Source organism: Monodon monoceros, unplaced genomic scaffold (assembly GCF_005190385.1).
Source record: "Monodon monoceros isolate NGI ecotype Baffin Bay Population unplaced genomic scaffold, NGI_Narwhal_1 Super_Scaffold_20, whole genome shotgun sequence".
NCBI lineage: Eukaryota > Metazoa > Chordata > Mammalia > Artiodactyla > Monodontidae > Monodon > Monodon monoceros.
The window spans coordinates 9,079,914-9,098,357 of record NW_021703777.1 but is presented as its reverse complement, the minus strand read 5'-3'; the positions used below and the strand labels follow the sequence as shown (position 1 = coordinate 9,098,357).

Genomic DNA, 18,444 nt, shown 5'->3' with positions numbered 1-18,444 from the left:
CTCCCATTTACCACTGCAACAAAAAGAGTAAAATATCTAGGAATAAACCTACCTAAGGAGACAAAACCTGTATGCAGAAAATTATAAGACACTGATGAAAGAAATTAAAGATGATACAAATTGATGGAGAGATATACCATATTCTTGGATTGGAAGAATCAACATTGTGAAAATGACTCTACTACCCAAAGCAATCTACAGATTCAATGCAATCCCTATCAAACTACCACTGGCATTTTTCACAGAATTAGAACAAAAAATTTCATAATTTGTATAGAAACACAAAAGACCCCGAATAGCCAAAGCAATCTGGAGAATGAAAAATGGAGCGGGAGGAATCAGGCTCCCTGACTTCAGACTATACTACAAAGCTGTAGTAATCAAGACAGTATGGTACTGGCACAAAAACAGAAATATAGATCAATGGAACAGGACAGAAAGCCCAGAGATAAACCCACGCACATATGGTCGCCTTATCTTTGATAAAGGAGGCAAGAATATACAATGGAGAAAAGACAGCCTCTTCAATAAGTGGTGCTGGGAAAACTGGACAGGTACATGTAAAAGTATGAAATTAGAACACTCCCTAACCATACACAAAAATAAACTCAAAATGGATTAAAGACCTAAATGTAAGGCCAGACACTATCAAACTCTTATAGGAAAACATAGGCAGAACACTCTATGACATAAATCACAGCAAGATCCTTTTTGACCCACCTCCTAGAGAAATGGAAATAAAAACAAAAATAAACAAATGGGACCTAATGAAACTTAATAGCTTTTGCACAGCAAAGGAAACCATAAACAAGACCAAAAGACAACCTTTAGAATGGGAGAAAATATTTGCAAATGAAGCAACTGACAAAGGATTAATTCCCAAAATTTACAAGCAGCTCAATAACAAAAAAACAAACAACCCAATCCAAAAATGGGCAGAAAACCTAAATAGACATTTCTCCGAAGAAGATATGCAGATTGCCAACAAACACATGAAAGGATGCTCAACATCATTAATCATTAGAGAAATGCAAATCGAAACTACAATGAGATACCATCTCACACTGGTCAGACTGGCCATCATCACAAAATCTAGAAACTATAAATGCTGGAGAGGGTGTGGAGAAAAGGGAGCCCTCTTGCACTGTTGGTGGGAATGTAAATGGATACAGCCACTATGGAGAACAGTATGGAGGTTTCTTAAAAAACTAAAAATAGAACTACCATAAGACCCAGCAATCCCACTACTGGGCATATACCCTGAGAAAACCATAATTCAAAAAGAGTCATGTACCAAAATGTTCACTGCAGCTCTATTTACAATAGCCAGGGCATGGAAGCAACCTAAGTGTCCATCAACAGATGAATGGATAAAGAAGATGTGGCACATATATACAATAGAATATTACTCAGCCATAAAAAGAAATGAAATTGAGTTATTTGTAGTGAGGTGGATGGACTTAGAGACTGTCATACAGAGTGAAATAAGTCAGAAGGAGAAAAACAAATACCGTATGCTAACACATATATATGGAACCTAAGAAAAAAAAAGGTGATGAAGAACCTAGGGGTAAGATGGGAATAAAGACACAAACCTACTAGAGAATGGACTTGAGGATATGGCGGGGGGGGGGGAAGGGTAAGCTGTGACAAAGTGAGAGAGTGGCATGGACATATATAAACTAGCAAACGTAAAATAGATAGCTAGTGGGAAGCAGCCGCATAGCACAGGGAGATCAGCTCGGTGGCTTGTGACCACCTAGATGGGTGGGATAGGGAGGGTGGGAGGGAGGGAGACGCAAGAGGGAAGAGATATGGGAACGTGTGTATGTGTAGAGCTGATTCACTTTGTTATAGAGCAGAAACTAACACACCATTGTAAAGCAATTATACCCCAGTAAAGATATTAAAAAAAAAAAGCACTGTAAGATAAAAGTAAATTAAGAATAAATCAGAGCTAAAACCAGAATCTATTGTTTAGCTATAAGCTAAGTCAAAATCCAAAATTGCCCTTATGCAGATATCGATATTAGACTGAGGTAGTGACTCAGACGTAGATCTGTTACTTCCATTGAGCAATGTGCAGTAAGATGAAAATAAATAAATAAATAAATGATGTAAGGATCTAAAATGAGGAAAAAAAATAACTTATTAGCAGCAGGTGATATGATTATGAAGAAAGAAAATATAAAGGAGTCTATATGTAAATGATTATAATGAATGAGTTCATCAATTTAGTGAAGATCAATATAAAATGTTTTATAATTAATAAAAAAGTTTAGCCATACAGTTAAGATCAGTTATAGTTTGATGTGCTAACAACAAATTTAAGAGAGATACTGTTTATAATAGGAAAAATAACATTGTTCTTGTTAAATTTAACAGCATGTAAAACGTTGACCAGCTTAAACTGGTTTTGCATCCTTAAAGAGGATGTTGATTAATCAAACCTTGAGTTATTTTACAGACAGCCCTGGGCATGCGCAAGACAGGAACCCACGTGTGCAGTATAACCCCAGAGCCGAGAATCTTCAGTCTATGGAACTCAAAGAATAGACGTGTTGAGGCTTTTATGAAATGAGAAGTTCTTCAACAAGGAAAATCTGGCTCCCAGCAACAGTGGGAGCTTATATGGACTAATTCGAGCCTAGCCAATCAGCTTCCAAGTTTGAAATTTCCCTAATCCCCCTAAACTTCACCCCGAGCCCTGGATGGCGAAGACAGATGCGAGAGCCTTGCTTCCTGTTTCCTTGCCGGTCGATCTCGCAGTAGAGCTTTTATTTTCTCAAAAGCCGGTGCCTTGGTATTGGCTTCTGTGCTCATTGGGCAAGGAGCCCTTGCTCGGTAGCAATGTTGGTCACCACAAAGGGATGTAAATCTCATGACTACCTGCCAAAGGCACCACAGCCCCTGGCAGAGTGCAGGCCCTCGTCACCCACCCTGAGCAGTCACCCAGACCAAACTTGTCTAGAGGGTCAGGTGTCACGTTGCTGCTTCCCGCTGCTGCTCTCCAGGCTCCTTGGTGCTACTTTCACTTTTGAGAGAAGAAACCGCACCTGGATCAGACGTCTTTTGGGTGAGTAACATTGTTAAAATGTGCCAGCACCTAAAGTTGTCTAATAACCTTCTCAGGATTGTGGGTTAGATTCCCACCCTGAGGGAGACAATATAAAAGGTTATAGCTGCTGAGGTACTCAAAGGATGGAGTCCTAAGACTTTGGATTTCTTTGTCCATGTTTGTCTATGTCTGTTTTGTTAAGATTGGTTAAGAGGGGTTGGCTCGCGGATGACTGTAGCAAAATATTAAACCTGATATTAGTGGGGGTCCTCTGAATCAGGCGGTAAGATATTGCTCCCTGACTAGAAATCTTGCCTTTACGCAGGGGTTGGTTTTTCACCCATGCCTAATATGATCGCCTGGAAGTATAGATACAGGTGTGTGTCCTTAATGGAACCTGCCCCGATTACCATGTTGTGTGAGAGGGTAAAGGAGAAATGAGGGACTGTAAATCAGGAAAACTCTCCACTGCAGAACATGTTCTGTGCCTGGGTTAGAGGAATTTCCACCCAAGACGCCTCCTTGGTGTCATTTTGCTCTGGTCATCCTGAGAAAAAGCCCTTCCAAAATGGGGTATGTCAGCGATATACCTGCTAATTTAACAGGAAGGGAAAAGAAGAGACATGTGATCATACCAGTCAGTCTAAGGAGTAAGCACAGTAAAAATAAATAGGAAATATAAGAAGTAAAATTAGTGAAATGGGAGCTAAGAGAATGATCATCTATTTCCAAATTGGTGGTCAGCATGGAATAAAAAGCACACCTGTGTCTTTAGAGTGAGTTAATGAAAGGCAGAGACTAAAGAAATAAAACAGGTGGGACAATGTTATTAGACAAATAGGGATTTAAGGAAGGTTGAGATTGTTAAGGCAGTAACAGGACAAAGAGGAATTGTGTATAATTACTTGCAGTTTAAATAATAAATACGGTGGTCAGACTTGGCCTACATTTAGCCGACTGTAAAGCAAAGCAAAAAAATCTTCCAAAACACAGACAAAACTTGATAAGAGCTATTTTCAACAATCTCACTAAGAATTCTCTTACGTATTAAACACATCTGAGAGTGGCTGGAGAGGGTTGAAGTATTTTGAAGATGGAGATAATGTTTTCTAATGGAGATAATATCTAAGAATCAACTGGATATAGAACTCTTATCAGTAAGTTTGTACCTGTCCTTTCTGATAATGTGGCTCTTTTAGCTACGTGCTTTTATTCTATAAATGGTAACGTATTATGTTCTTAATTCTATATGACTTCCTACTGTATGTGGTATACTGGAGTTATGAAAAAGAAGAAAATGACTTTCTTTTGTAACACTGCCTGGCTCCAACATCGGCTAGAGTCAGGGGGAAAATGGCCTGAGAATGGGTCTTCGAATTACAACACGAGCTTACAATTAAGACTTCTTTTGCAAAAGAGGAAAAATGGGAGGAAATCAGCTATCTCCCTGTTTCTTGCAAGGGAAGAGGCCTTTATACAATTGGACACATTTTGGTCTTTCCTCAGTGAGAGTTTTAACCCTCTTTTGTATGAGCCAAGCTAGCAGGCATTGAACTGCTTTTAAGTGTGTAAATATGTATGTAAAAAGGAAGCTTTTCCAGGAGGAACAAACATTGGTGGTGCTAAATACCATGGGATACATGGAGGCCTAAATGCATTCTACCTGGAAATTGCCCAGATGTCTAGAGTAGCTCGTCTGTGATCTCTGCTGGGGAGGTAAAATGTTTTGATCTTCTCCCATGAAGATTAAACCCCAGCATGCTCAGAAAGGAGTGAGGCCTTGATTATTTCAGCCTATATCCTCTGTCAAATTCAGCTCTGAGTCTCAGGCAGACTCCCCACTTCACTTTCTTCAAGGGGATACAGTCACCTCTTCCACCCTCCTCCCTATTGGGTACGTTTTTCAGGGTGGCAAGCGAAACAGAGGCTGGACTTTCCTAGGCTCCTCTGCGGTAGGCAAGTCCACCTCAGCACATGGGGGAGAAATACTAGTAGGATCCTCTGACCAAACTGGCTACAGTCTTGGAACTGCTTGGACGGATTCCTTGGCAGCTGGGAAGCATGCATGTAGGCTACAGTTCTGACAACCACCTCCAATGGAAAGGTAGTCGTCTTGGAGACTTGGTCCTCAGTGGCTTCTCAGGGAATTCTTATAGCCAAGTTGTAGACAGTCACTGCTATATTGGCTTGCTTCTTTCCAGAAACCGAACTAGGAGATGGAATGGGTTCTTAAACCCTCAGGTTCTTGCTTTCTCTCTCACGCCTCTTGAGGCTGGTTAATTTCCTTCTGCTTTTTTTTTTTTTTTTTTTGCTGTACGCGGGCCTCTCACTGTTGTGGCCTCTCCCGTTGCAGAGCACAGGCTCCAGACACGTAGGTTCGGCGGCCATGGCTCACGGGCCCAGCCGCTCCGCGGCATGTGGGATCTTCCCAGACCGCGACACGAACCCGTGTCCCCTGCATCGGCAGGCGGACTCTCAACCACTGCGCCACCAGGGAAGCCCCTCCCTCCGCTTTTTGAGGGGAGTGAGGGAAGGTCCTTTTCTAGAGATTTGCAACCCATAGACTGTTCTCAGCTCTTGCGTTTGAAATCTGGGATATTGACTGAGTTGTGACTTAGGAGTCTCGTGCTCACACACGTGCTCTCTCTCTCCAAACCTCCATTCTCAGAGGGGATGGCTAACCCCTCAGAACTAGCACTAAGGGGGAAAGCCTTTGAGGGGGCAAGCCTCTCGTGTGCCAAGGTGCTTCCTATAAAGGAAGAAGTGGGCTTTGAGTCCCCAGATGTGCCTTCCTTCATCTCCTGTGAACTCAAGCGTTTTCCAGGTGCAGCCAACATTGCTGCATCACACAGACCTCGGGTTTCTGGTAAAGCTGCTGGTTGACACCAGGCCCAATTCATGAAGGCTAGGAAGGGCCTTTCCAGGCTCTTGGTGTATGTCGCCAAATAAGCAAATTTTGAGAATTTGACAATCTCACGTGTTCAGAGGATATAGAGAACTGGAATCTCATATATACTGTTCGTAGAAATATATGGTAAAACCACTTTGAAAAACAATGTGTTAATATCATGTAATAATGAACATGCGTATACTGACCCAGCAGTTACACTTCTAGATATATACTTTAGAGAAACTCTTGCACATGTGTTCCAGGAATCATGTTATCTGAGTATTTATGGTAGCAAGCATTATTCATAACTATCAAAACCTAAAAGTAGTTTAAATGTCCATTTACCGTAGAATGGAGAAATACATTGAAATATTTACACATAGGTATTATTCACCAGTTAAACAAATGAACTGTAATATTCAATAACCCAAATATAACTTATAATAAACTTGTGCGATACAAGCAAGTTACAGAAATAATACCATACAATGATTTTTTCTTACATAAAGCTAAAAAATAAAAGTGAATGATACACTGTTAAGGATACATATGGTAAAATTAGGTACACATCTATTTTGTATCAAATATAGCACAATTTTAAATGATATGATTAAGAATAACAAATCCTGCCTTACAGAAAGATTTAGCTGAATTGCTGTTCTGATCCACATGTCTTATCAATTAGACCATACTGTATCCATAACTTTTCTCAAGCCCGTTTCTAAAAACCTTTGTTTATATCCATCCATGTATGCTTACTGTCTTCAACATATAAGATAGTAGAGGAATATGAATTGACCACGCTCCAGTGAAGCTGAGAAACTTTAACAACATCAAAGTAGGCCATTTGCCACAAAAATGCCATGATCAGACAAAAACAGCCTTTATTAAAATACCTATTTTTAGATGACATCCTGGTAGAAGCCATCCAAAATCATATAGATACTGTTTAGGAAAACAAAAATCAGCCTCATTTCTGTTGTAATACCAGTTATTTTATTATAAAACATCCTATACTAAACTGTAGGAAGTTCTTAATAACTATAAATTGAATGATTGGATTATAGCATGATTTTTTTTCTCTCTACTTTTCTGTTTCTGTCATTTTTTCCCTATTGTGAATATATACCTTGTTATGTTAAATTTATATTCTTCCCTCTCGTTTGTTTTCTGAGGTTTTTTAATCGAGGGTAGAGGCAGAAATGATTTACAAAATCTAGTACTAAAGGAAATGCTACATGACTGTAAAATCAAATCACTATGAGTTCAAATTAATATGCAATGTACGCCACTAAATCAGTAGAACATAAGACCTCTATGCTGCTTAAAATAATAATTATTATTATAATCAAAATAACGCAAAAGTCAACCTAAATGTTAAAAAACAAAGAAGGAACACATTTTCCCCCAGAGTAGAGTCACTAAAGTTAGTAAACATCTGCTTTGGACTGTTTAGGCCTCTTTGGACCACATGTTCCTCTACAAATAAAGCGGACTCAGCCATTCATCTGTCTAAGGCAGATAAATTGAGCACTGTACAGCTTATTGTGCAAGGTTCTCTTGAATGAGAAGTTTGAAAATTCAGCTCCATAAAGGCATGAAAAGACACGTTGGTACATTTTGTTCAAGCATGGTGATACTTGGCAAAATAATGTGGAACTAAGTACGGCAAAAACAGGAAATAAAAATTTTAAAATTAATAAAGACACCATGATAAAGGGATATTTTAAAAATAGATTTCTCCTGCAAATCCACTGATTATCCTAATCACAGAGAATGTCTAACTTCATCAGAAGCACACATTGTCTGTCACGTGAGCATTGGCTGAATGACTATGGAGGGCACGGGGCGAGGCAGGAAAAAATACCACCGTCCCTGCATACCCTGGGTACTGAAAAAAAAAAGAAAAGAGATGGTTGTTAGAAAGACAGATAGACAAACAGAAAGATATTGTTTGTGAGAATAAATCAGTGTCACCTGCAGAGATTGTTTAAAACCCTAAATAGTGAAACCATTTCATGACTAAAATAGTTGAGTAGGCAAAAGAGCAGATTGCCAGTGGCCCAGCAACCTTTGATCCAGTGTAAACTGGAAGAACAATCCACAGCCAAAGAGCCCCTGGTGTGACTTGTAATTAGGTTTATGCCACCGATGAAATAAGCTCATTAAGAGATGTTAAAAATGTAAATATAAATTTAAAACGAAATAATCTGAAAATAGAAGTTTAAAAACAGAAAATTCAGCATGGTGAAATGGTGACAGGCCAGTATAAAAGCAAATGTAATGATCCCAGACAAGTATTTTGCTTAAATCTAGAAATCCTTTGTACCTTTCCAGAGTGATTATGGCCGACGGAGAGCGGTTTCTTTGAAGTATTGAGCTTTCCGTGGGGTCTGAACACTCCAAACAGCAGACTGCATTTGGGATTCTCTTTAATGGTAATAACACGGTTGCTTTTGTGTGGCAACATGTACTGAAAAAAGCTTGTATTGATCCTTTGGATTTTCCAAGTTAACAGGTAAAATGTTTGTTTGAAGAAAAAGCAGACATCTTTTGTTATTTATGAACATGAGCCTGGCTTGCAGAACTTACAAAAGGGAGAAAAGGATTCTATTTTGACAGAGACAACTTGAAGTCTTGTGGATAATGAACTAAGAAAAGCATTGTAAGTAAACAATCACTGTACTTTTGATTGAAACATTTTAGAAATCCAGTCTTCCAAGGAGCCCTGAAAACACTAAATTAAAAACAAAGATTCCATTAATTGGTCATTTGCCATTTGAAGTGTACCCTGACCAAACACTGGTCCAAACATATCCATTCTTATCCTGAATTGAGAGTGGACTGAAGCAACAAAGGATTCATTTAAATAATGACCATGACAAGTATTTTCCTTAAGAAATAGAAGACATCAATCTAAGAATTAATGTTATTTATTTATACTAGTCCTTAGAACACAGATTAATAAATTGATTGTCATCCTGTTCGTAGAAGACAATGTTTAAGCATTTATATTCATAACCTGTGATTTGAATTGACACGATAGCATGAAAATACCAAGTCCTGAGGCTATTCACTAGAAATCAAGGTAAACCAGCAAAATCCCCTCCATAAACTAGCCAATGATATGTAATTTTCTCTTGGAAGTTGGAGAAGATTCTCTGCTTGGGGAGATGATGTATTTAAGGACATTTTGACTTTGTTTCCTGTCATCCCGTTATTCAGATGAACTTAGGGATTCAATGAGGACCAAGAGAAAATGAAACAACTTATTAGCCATTAGCTTGTTTGTTAAATGTGGCTTCCTCATCGATACAATAAATATAATAATATTACCTACCTCACAGGATTGTTGTGAGATTAAATGACTTAATATATGTAAAACACTTGCTGCTGCTGGTAATGCCTGGATGATTCAGAGAGCTCAGTAGGATTTTTATGATGGGAATAGATACCTATATAGCTATATATATGTATGTATATATCTCCCATTTTGTTTTTGGCCTCGTACACAAGTAGAGGTTGCTCCTTTCTTGTTTCTGTAATGACCTGATAAATTCATCTTAACCATAATTGCTTATGTGTATCAGGTCAATAATAAGTTCCAGAAAACCATGACAGAAGACTATTATTGGTGATGTTCAATTCATATGAGGAGGCTTAGCTCTCAGAAGAAATATATTCTAAATGTTTTTATAGTCTTAAGTAGTTATGAACAATAATACTTCCTAAATGTTATGTAATCTTTATTTTTTTCAATCAAACTAAAAAAAAAGATGAAATTATTAATTATTATGAGAGACCAGGATTTACAGGTAGTTCATCAGTCATAAATGAGAAAGGAAATATACCCAGTGTGAAAGAAATATTAACAGAAATTGGAAGTAAGCATTTAGATTTAGTAAAAAGATTTTTAATATGTAAATCACACACAAATAAAGCATTAGACTTTTTATATTTAGTTTTGGCTATTAGTCCAAAAGATAAGTCCATCTTGATACAAATCTCCTTAAGAAAATTACTATTTTCAAATTAAAAAAAATATTGTGGTTCATTTTATTTTAGTGTAAATACCTTTATATAGTCCATCCTTTTTCAAAAGTCTATATAATATATAAACTGGGATAGAAGTATTAGTTTTATAAAAGAATCGTGTAAATATTTGAAACAAATCTTGAGAGGCAATCATGAAAAGCTCAGATTATGGGGAATTTCTGATACTTTAATTTTCTGGTTAATTTAGGTTTTAAGATGAAACCCCTTTTACATACCAACTTTTGCAATGAAAATCTTTGGTCAGGCACTGATTTGCCTTCCATGTTGGGCACAGTGTAGTATGTAATTGAGTTTTTAATGATATATGCCATATAGTACCTCAGAGTCACAAATCATTGTGTACATACAATAATAATACTACTAATAATTTCTCAGTGTAAAATTTTAGGAGAATGAGCTGAGTGTGTCCCCCGCTCAGGATGTGCATGGAGTTTGCTTTTTGGATCCAACCTGTTTTCAAAGTTTTAAAGCCAATGACAGTACATTTTTAAGAGGTACACTGAATTAGATATAAAAATACATATATTATACCTAAGAAACAATTCTTAAAGGTACCTTAATTAAACTTTTTTCACAAATTTGTTTTATTTTACCTAACTTTATTTTTTTGTTTCTTTTCCCCATCCTGTTACTTCAACGTATTCAGGGACATTGTAAATTCTATTCCAGTAGGTGTCAGACTTTCCCAGTGTGCAGACCACGGAGCCTCGGGAAAGGCAAGCTAATAGGTGCTGTGATGCTTAATTCTATACTTAAACCAGTTGTTCCTGTAAGCTGACTCTTTTAGCATTTCCCGAAATAACACATTTTTTAATTAATATTTTGGTATTTAAAGAAACAGAAGGTGTACAAACATTTCTTGTTTAATCACCTAGACTGTATAAATTCTGGTGTGTATCATACAATATGTGTGTGTATATTCTGCAGCAATTTAGTGAGTAGAAATATCAAAGAAAAAAGGAAACGATTAATGAGAAAAAAACTGAGATACTGAATATACTTTAGTATTTTCACTGGCAGTAATGTAGTAGATACATTTAATTTCTCAAGGACATAAAAAATACTCTTTAATATAATGGTGTGTTTCTTTTTATAATTTAACAGCATGTGAGAATAATCCCCTTGGATGCTACTAGGCCACTGATAAGAACTTTGCAAACTATAAATGATAAAGACTGAATGTTTGTGTCCCCCCAAAATTCATTTGTTGACATCCAAATTCCCATTATGATAATATTGAGAGATGGGGATTTGGGGAGGTGGTTAGGTATAAGGGATTAGTGCCCTTATAAAAGTGGCCCTAGAGAGATCCCTCATGCCTTCCACAATGTAGGAGTACAATGAGAAGTCGGGAATCTGAAAAAGGCCATGCTGGCAACCTGTTCCTGGGTTTCCAGCTTCCGGAACTGTGAGAAATAAATTTCTGTTGTCTATAAGGAACCCAGTCGCTCATTTTGTTATAACAGCCTGAATGGACTAAGGTGGCATCTGAATTTAATTGACCAGATTTTTCACATGTAAAACCTCATAATTTACAGAATTAAGCAGAAAATTGCATATGACGATAGGCAGCAGAATTAATTTAATGGTTAGTTTTTGTAATTTTAAACCATTAAATTTTAAAATTTAAATTTTCTATTTACAAGTGGTTTAATAAAAGACTTGTAGAGTTTACCACGTTAGACATATTAGAAATCAGAATTCATTTAACTTGAGCCACCTATTTGTACATAAAGCAAGTTACATAGCTTATAGAAAGAATAAACAAGTGAAATTCTAAAATAAATAAAGTCAATAAACTCAGCAAATATAGGATTCATCTTGTTTCATATTCAACTTTTCCCTTCTGGCCCTTTCATTAACATTTTACCATATTTATGGCCATTCTATATGCAAAATCAAATACAATGACAAACAGGTAAGTGGGAAACTCTCTGGAAGAGCTCTGATTTCTGCCCTCTCTCCCTCCTCCCTTTCGTTAAAGAAAGAAAGAAAGAAAGAAAAACTCCTCAATTGAGCATCCATATTTCTATAGTTCTCATATTTCCCAAACTTATATTTCTAGTCTTTATCTCTGCTGTGAACTCCAAATCCATCCAATAATCTGTCATTCCACAGAGTTTTGTGGAGCTCTCTCTATGTGCATAGCACTATTGTTGGCAGTGAATAGAATAATAATAAGTAAGAAGGTCAAGGGTCCTATTTTCACAGAATGTATTTTGTGGAAAAATATAAAATACACAACTGCCTGCATAAATAGACCCAATAATTTCAAATAAATGCTCTGAAGAAACAATAAGGGTGATAAGATAAGGATGGCAACTTTCCATTGGGTGGTCAGAGAAGGTCTACTTGAGGGAGGGCCATTAAAGCTCAAATTGCATAAGAAAAGGAACCATTTGTCTAAATGCTGAGGGAAGAGCATTCTCTCAAGAGCAAACAGGAGTTTCCTTGAGATATGTATTAACTTGGCATGGTCAGTAACCAGGAGGAAGGGCAGTGTGGCTGGACGAGATTGAGTGGAGTGAGCTTGGAGCATGGTAGAAAATGAGATCATAAAGATAGGCAGGGGTCATGTCAAGCAGGACCCTGTGTGCATGGTGAGGATTTAGGATTTTATTCTAAATGTATTGGAAAGCTACAAAGTGATTTTGAGCATGTGAGCAAAATACTAAATTTTACAGGTTTTAAAACATCTCTGAAATCAGGAATATATTTTGAAATCAATGATATATTTTAGTCACTACTAGTCAGACAGTAGTTTTTGTCATTGCCTTAGAAATGTCTTAACCAGTTTCATTTATATCTTCATTTCAAGGAGGCAAAAGTGATATAAAAACTCTGAGATAGGGCTTCCCTGGTGGCGCAGTGGTTGAGAGTCCGCCTGCCGATGCAGGGGACACGGGTTCGTGCCCCGGTCCGGGAAGATCCCACATGCCGCGGAGCGGCTGGGCCCGTGAGCCATGGCCGCTGGGCCTGCGTGTCCGGAGCCTGTGCTCCGCAACGCGAGAGGCCACAACAGTGAGAGGCCCGCGTACCGCAAAAGAAAAAACAAAAACAACTCTGAGATAAATCTGAAAACTTTAAATAATGTCATACTTTCTGATCAGTACATAAAATCCCATCACAATAGATGAAGTCTTACATCCAATGAAACGCATTAACCTGAATTAAAGTTTAAATACCTTAAATGTATACAATGTTCTATGTCAAATGTATTCAATAAAAAAGTTTGAAAGATCTCACACTTGTGTGGAGGCAAGAGTGGAAACATGGACAAGTTAAGAGACTAAGTAGTAGATAATGGTGGCTAAGAATAACATGGTGTGGTGAAGGTGGAGAGAAGCTGGCAGGTTTGGGGGATATTGGAGGGAACACCAAGAAGACTTCTTGATTGATTATGTAAAGGCCGGGAGAGAAAAAGTATAAAGGGTATACCCAAGGTTTCTAGTTATGGAACTAGCCATTCACTGAGATGAAGATTCAAGTACGTGTGTGCAGGGGTTGGGATTGTGAGAGAAGTTAGGTAGGCAGTTAATGCCAATATCTCGTTTCACCTACTATCCTCTCAGGGAAAGCTCATAGCCTCCAGGTAGACCACTCATCCTGTTATGTTCTCTCATAAACTTCGTTCAGAATGTTTGTTCATCACCATTTTGATTCAACATCAGCATTTGTGATGTACTGTTTTTCCTCCCCATGCCCTTTTCCCACTGGACTGCAGATTCCGTGAGGACAGAACAGGTGGGAGTTTGTCTTCACTGTTTTACCCTCAGCACAAGCACAATGCCGGGAACATATTAGGTCCTCAGCAAATACTAGTTCAATACCTAAATGCATTAATCCCAATTTCTTCTTTTTATCCTGCCTGTTTCAAAGTGCTTGGTCACTGACCAACACCCACTTTTCCAGACAGGAAACCACAGCTCTGGTGTAGCCAGGAGTTCCTGTGGTGGTAAGATAAGGGAAAGTACAAGATGAGACAAAAATATGCCAGAAAAATTCTATTGACAGAAGTATTCCTTTTACATAGAACCACTATAAAATTCCAAAAATAGTAAGGAAAAAAACCCCAAACCTAAGATGAGTTTATCCCAAGTCAACAAGGTTTTATTATACAGAAATGTTTCTTTGGGAAGGATTCATCTATATATTCACATATAGATCCATAAACTTTACATTCAGTTTGTTAAATACTGTGTACTTATTGTAAACCAAACACCTTACTAGCCCTGGAAATATGTCCCTAAACTCAAGGAGATCACAAGTTCACTGTAATTATAACATTGTAAGTGCGGTGATAGAAGAATTCAAAGAGAGCTATATGAACAGTTAGAGGGGCCACATAACTGAGCCTGAGAAAGCTTCCTGGAGGTATTATTATCAGGTGTAAAAGAAGTAGGTGATGGGAAAAGAAGACCATGCTAGCCAGAGGGACAAACAGGGAACAAAGATAGGTTTAACAAACAGCATATTGTGGACTAGAAAACTACAAATTTTCATGGCCAGAAAGTCACAGAAGGTGAGGCTGGGGAAGTAGGCAGGAGCCAGATCAAGGATGGCGTTGTATGACCGACTGGGAATGAAATCTGGAATTTATTCTGGAGGCAAAGAATAGCCTCTGAAGCCTGAGAAGTGGGGAGATAAACTGGCCACTTGTATTTTCCCAGTTGGGATAATAGACTGTATTTGCTGAAGGAGTATAATGTACGGATTGAGAGCTACGTCTCTGAAGCCAGCCAGCCTGGGTTTGAATTTTTGTCCTGGGATTTACTAGCTAAGTGACCCTAGTTAATTTTCTTAACCTCTCTATAATGAAATAGTAACAGAATCTTCTTCATGGAATTATGGTTATGATTAAAGGATTGAAAATATGCGAGTGTGTGTGTGTGTGTGTACATATATATACACATACACACACACTCAATAGTACAGTACTAGGAAAAATGCCATAAAGTGTTTGCTGTTATCATTATTTGCTAATCAAACAAAAATATGAAAGACCTCTTTTGACCTTACCAAGGCTTATTTGCATCAGCACTGTGGCCATAATAGATGGACCTAAGTTTTCTCTAATACCATTATCAATTGCATGGCTAATGAGTAAGAAGTCTGGAACTTAATGAAGTATTACTTAATGAATGAATACTTAATGAAAAGTATTACCGGGACTTCCCTGGTGGCGCAGTGGTTAGGAATCCGCCTGCCAATGCAGGGGACACGGGTTCGAGCCCTGGTCCGGGAAGATCCCACATGCCATGGAGCAGCTAAGCCTGTGCGCCACAACTACTGAGCCTGCGCTCTAGAGCCTGCGAGCCACAACTACTGAGCCCACGTGACACAACTACTGAAGCCCACGTGCCTAGAGCCCGTGCTCCGCAACAAGAGAAGCCACCGCAATGAGAAGCCCGCACACCGCAACGAAGAGCAGCCCCCACTCGCCGTAACTAGAGAAAGCCCACACGCAGCAATGAAGACCCAATGCAGCCAAAAATAAATAAAGAAATAAATTTATAAAAGAAAAGTATTACCAAAGAGAACCTTAGTTCTCTAGGACCTCAGGATGTAGAATCTCTAAGTACAGTTAGTTCTTTTCTCTAGAAATAATTTAAGATTCTTTTCATTGGAAAATGCATGGGATGGAGTTTGGCTCAGCAAGTTACACCTTTAATATCTTGTTTCCTCCCAACATATAATGAATTTTTAAAAATCTGAGATATGTTGGTGCTTGCTTTTTATATAACACATTCCTTGGGAGCAGGAATTATTTTTATTTGAAAAATTCTGTTTCCCCCGAGACCAGCAATGTATAAACAGTCATCATATAAGTAAGGGTTCATAAGCTTTGACAGTGAGGTCTTTGGATAAAGCAACTAGCATTTATTTAAAAACTAGTATTCATCAAATTATCAATTACTAGTTCTAATTATGAAACAACCATATGCCACTTTCTATATGCTATGTAAAATTTAATTGGTATTTTACTTTCAACTGTTCCCTTCTTTTGGTTATAGTTACTAGTCTATTGAAAAATCTCTTTATAATAACATCTCTGAAAGGTTCAAATCATTTCCTATGAGTGCCTAAGATTTCTATATAATTGGTTTAAAAAATTAAATCATAGTCTAACAAAATATGATTAATAGAAACGATATTATGCATGACTCAGAAAAGACTCTCAATAAATTACAGTTTTCACTTAATAGACCACATTCTGTTGTTCCTAAACATGAGAAAGTTTAATTTATATCTGTTAAAATGTCTGTTTTAGACAGCCTATCCTAAGTTGAACATTTTGTAATCTGTAGCATTTGTTTTTACAGTAAATTGTCATGTTCCAAATTCCACCATGTTAATAAGTTTTTATAAAATCAAATTTACTTTCATGTTTTAAAAAATGCCATAACCTTTGAAATACAGTGAAAAATGGATTTGAATAATAAAGAATACATAAATACAAATCTATTGGCTTATATACTTCCCAGTGTCTCATGTTTATATCAACAACAGTGTTAACACAATGCCTTTCATAGCAGGTGTTAGTTGCTATTATTAACTTGAATTATTTTATATAGTCAGGTGTTTAACTTTGAACATTAAATGAATAGAACATGGACGCGCATTTTCCAGGGTTTTGTTTTTGTTTTTTGGTCCTTTTGAAAGACTTCTTTAATGATACTCCTTTAAGCTTTGTCTTATTATTTTGCTTCAACAATTCAAATTGAATTTTCTCTCATTTTAAATCAAAATCAATTTGAAAAATTGGCCTTTCTAGTCAACCCATTCATAATGATGGCATAATTCAGTATAATGGTCCTAGTAAAAGATGACTTGTTGAGTACCTATTCTGTGAGAAGCGTGTGTCTAAGCACATCTCATTAATTTGAATCTTGCATGATAACCCTGCAAAGTTGGGATTTTTATCTGTACTCCTTATACCATATCTGTCTTTTACAAATGAAGAAACTGAGATTCAGGGACATCAGTTGACTCGCTCAAGTCAAGGATCTAGACAGTACTGGAGCCAGGATTCCAACCTAGCTCTGCTTAGTTTGAGCTTTCCACAGCGCAGGCTGTTTCAGTTTTTAAATCTGTTCACACCTTAACTGTAATGACATTTTTTCTTTCATGTTGTGCGTGTAGTTCTGAGCACAACCAACATACCCTTGATCTGAATTAACTAACAGTCACTGTGAGGTTACACTGTTTGTTACCGACTATCCCCAGTTAAAGCACCTCTATTAGTAACTTCGACCACTCCGATTGAAATAAATTGCTGCGTTTTGTTTGTTCATCTTTTCCCTTTTAGATAAGGTAACACTTAATTACCTCACCTAACTGAAATATGATCTGGTTTCATCTTGGACATGAAATCCTTTTCTGGAGGTAAGACAACTGTTAGCTTGCAATCTTATAAACCTTATAGTTAGGAAGAAAAAGAAAAAAGAATGTTTCTTACTTTCCTCTAGTTGTTTCAAAGCTTGATTTTTGGTAGCTGGTTCTTTGGCTTCCAGGGCTGTCACCTCTGCTGAGGTACGTTTCCCGTGGGGATCGATTTCCAACGCCTCTAACCGAGTTTAGAGAAATGGCTTGTTCATTCGACTTTCTGGCAAAGCTCTGAAGAAATTTCAGGGTGGAGTTGGAAAGGACCACTGACTCTGCTTTAGGACTGAACCTGATGCTCGATTTGGTCGGGAGGGCAAGAGTTTGTAACTTCAGTACCACTTCTGTCTTCCCTGTGGGTGTGAGAGTTTGGTTTCTCACACGCTCGGGAGATGCACTTGTCTCTGAGGGAAGCAATGTCGATTTCAGAAGACTCTCCTCGGAAGTGCTTGCATCGGGAGCTGTGGCCATCTCCACTGATGTGATCTGGGTGGTTGGCAGCGCCTGAAGACTTTGTATTTTGCTTAGAGGAGCCGGAGCAGAGGTCTGGGAGTTCCAGGAGTTCTCATCCTCGGGTGTAGCCCAAGTATGTGTAGTGTTGTTACGCCCAATCCCCCCACTCCATAAACTAGAAAGGAGGATGAATATCCTTGCTCCTTTCATTTCAGTAGTTTGAAGCTAGAAAGCTCGTGTGAAATTGGGAGGGGGATAAAGTCCTTCTAGCCTCTTCGATGGCTGCTTCCACACTGCATCTGCTAAGACAGAACTTTGCCAATTTGAGATGTGTAGAGGAAACAGGTTTCTGTGTTTTGCAGTGGACTCAGGAAGTTTGATTTCCTGTTTCTGTAGGTTCTGTGTGATCTGTGACCTCTGGTAGGATGATCTATGGAAGCAGTGAAGGGTGTCTGACGAGGCTAAGGGTAAATGGAAAAACACAGGCAATTATTATCAGGAAAACCCATGAGAGAAACATGAAGTAACTTTCCTTTCCTAGGTTCACTCATATTTCATGTGCTGCTGATTTTGAAGAGAAATTTCACGTTGATAATGGAATTTT

The 18,444-nt window shown here is 37.9% G+C and overlaps 1 protein-coding gene across 1 annotated transcript in view; it reads right to left on the bottom strand.

Annotated features, from left to right (window-relative positions):
• The window catches only part of MMRN1 (multimerin 1), a 65,274-nt gene extending 47,172 nt beyond the window's left edge, over positions 1-18,102 (bottom strand). The window contains exon 1 of the mRNA XM_029235205.1: positions 17,464-18,102. Within this exon, the coding sequence (XP_029091038.1) occupies positions 17,464-18,050 (587 nt within the window). The 5' untranslated portion in view covers positions 18,051-18,102. The remainder of the gene's footprint in view (positions 1-17,463) is intronic.
• Between the last annotated feature and the right edge of the window lie 342 nt (positions 18,103-18,444).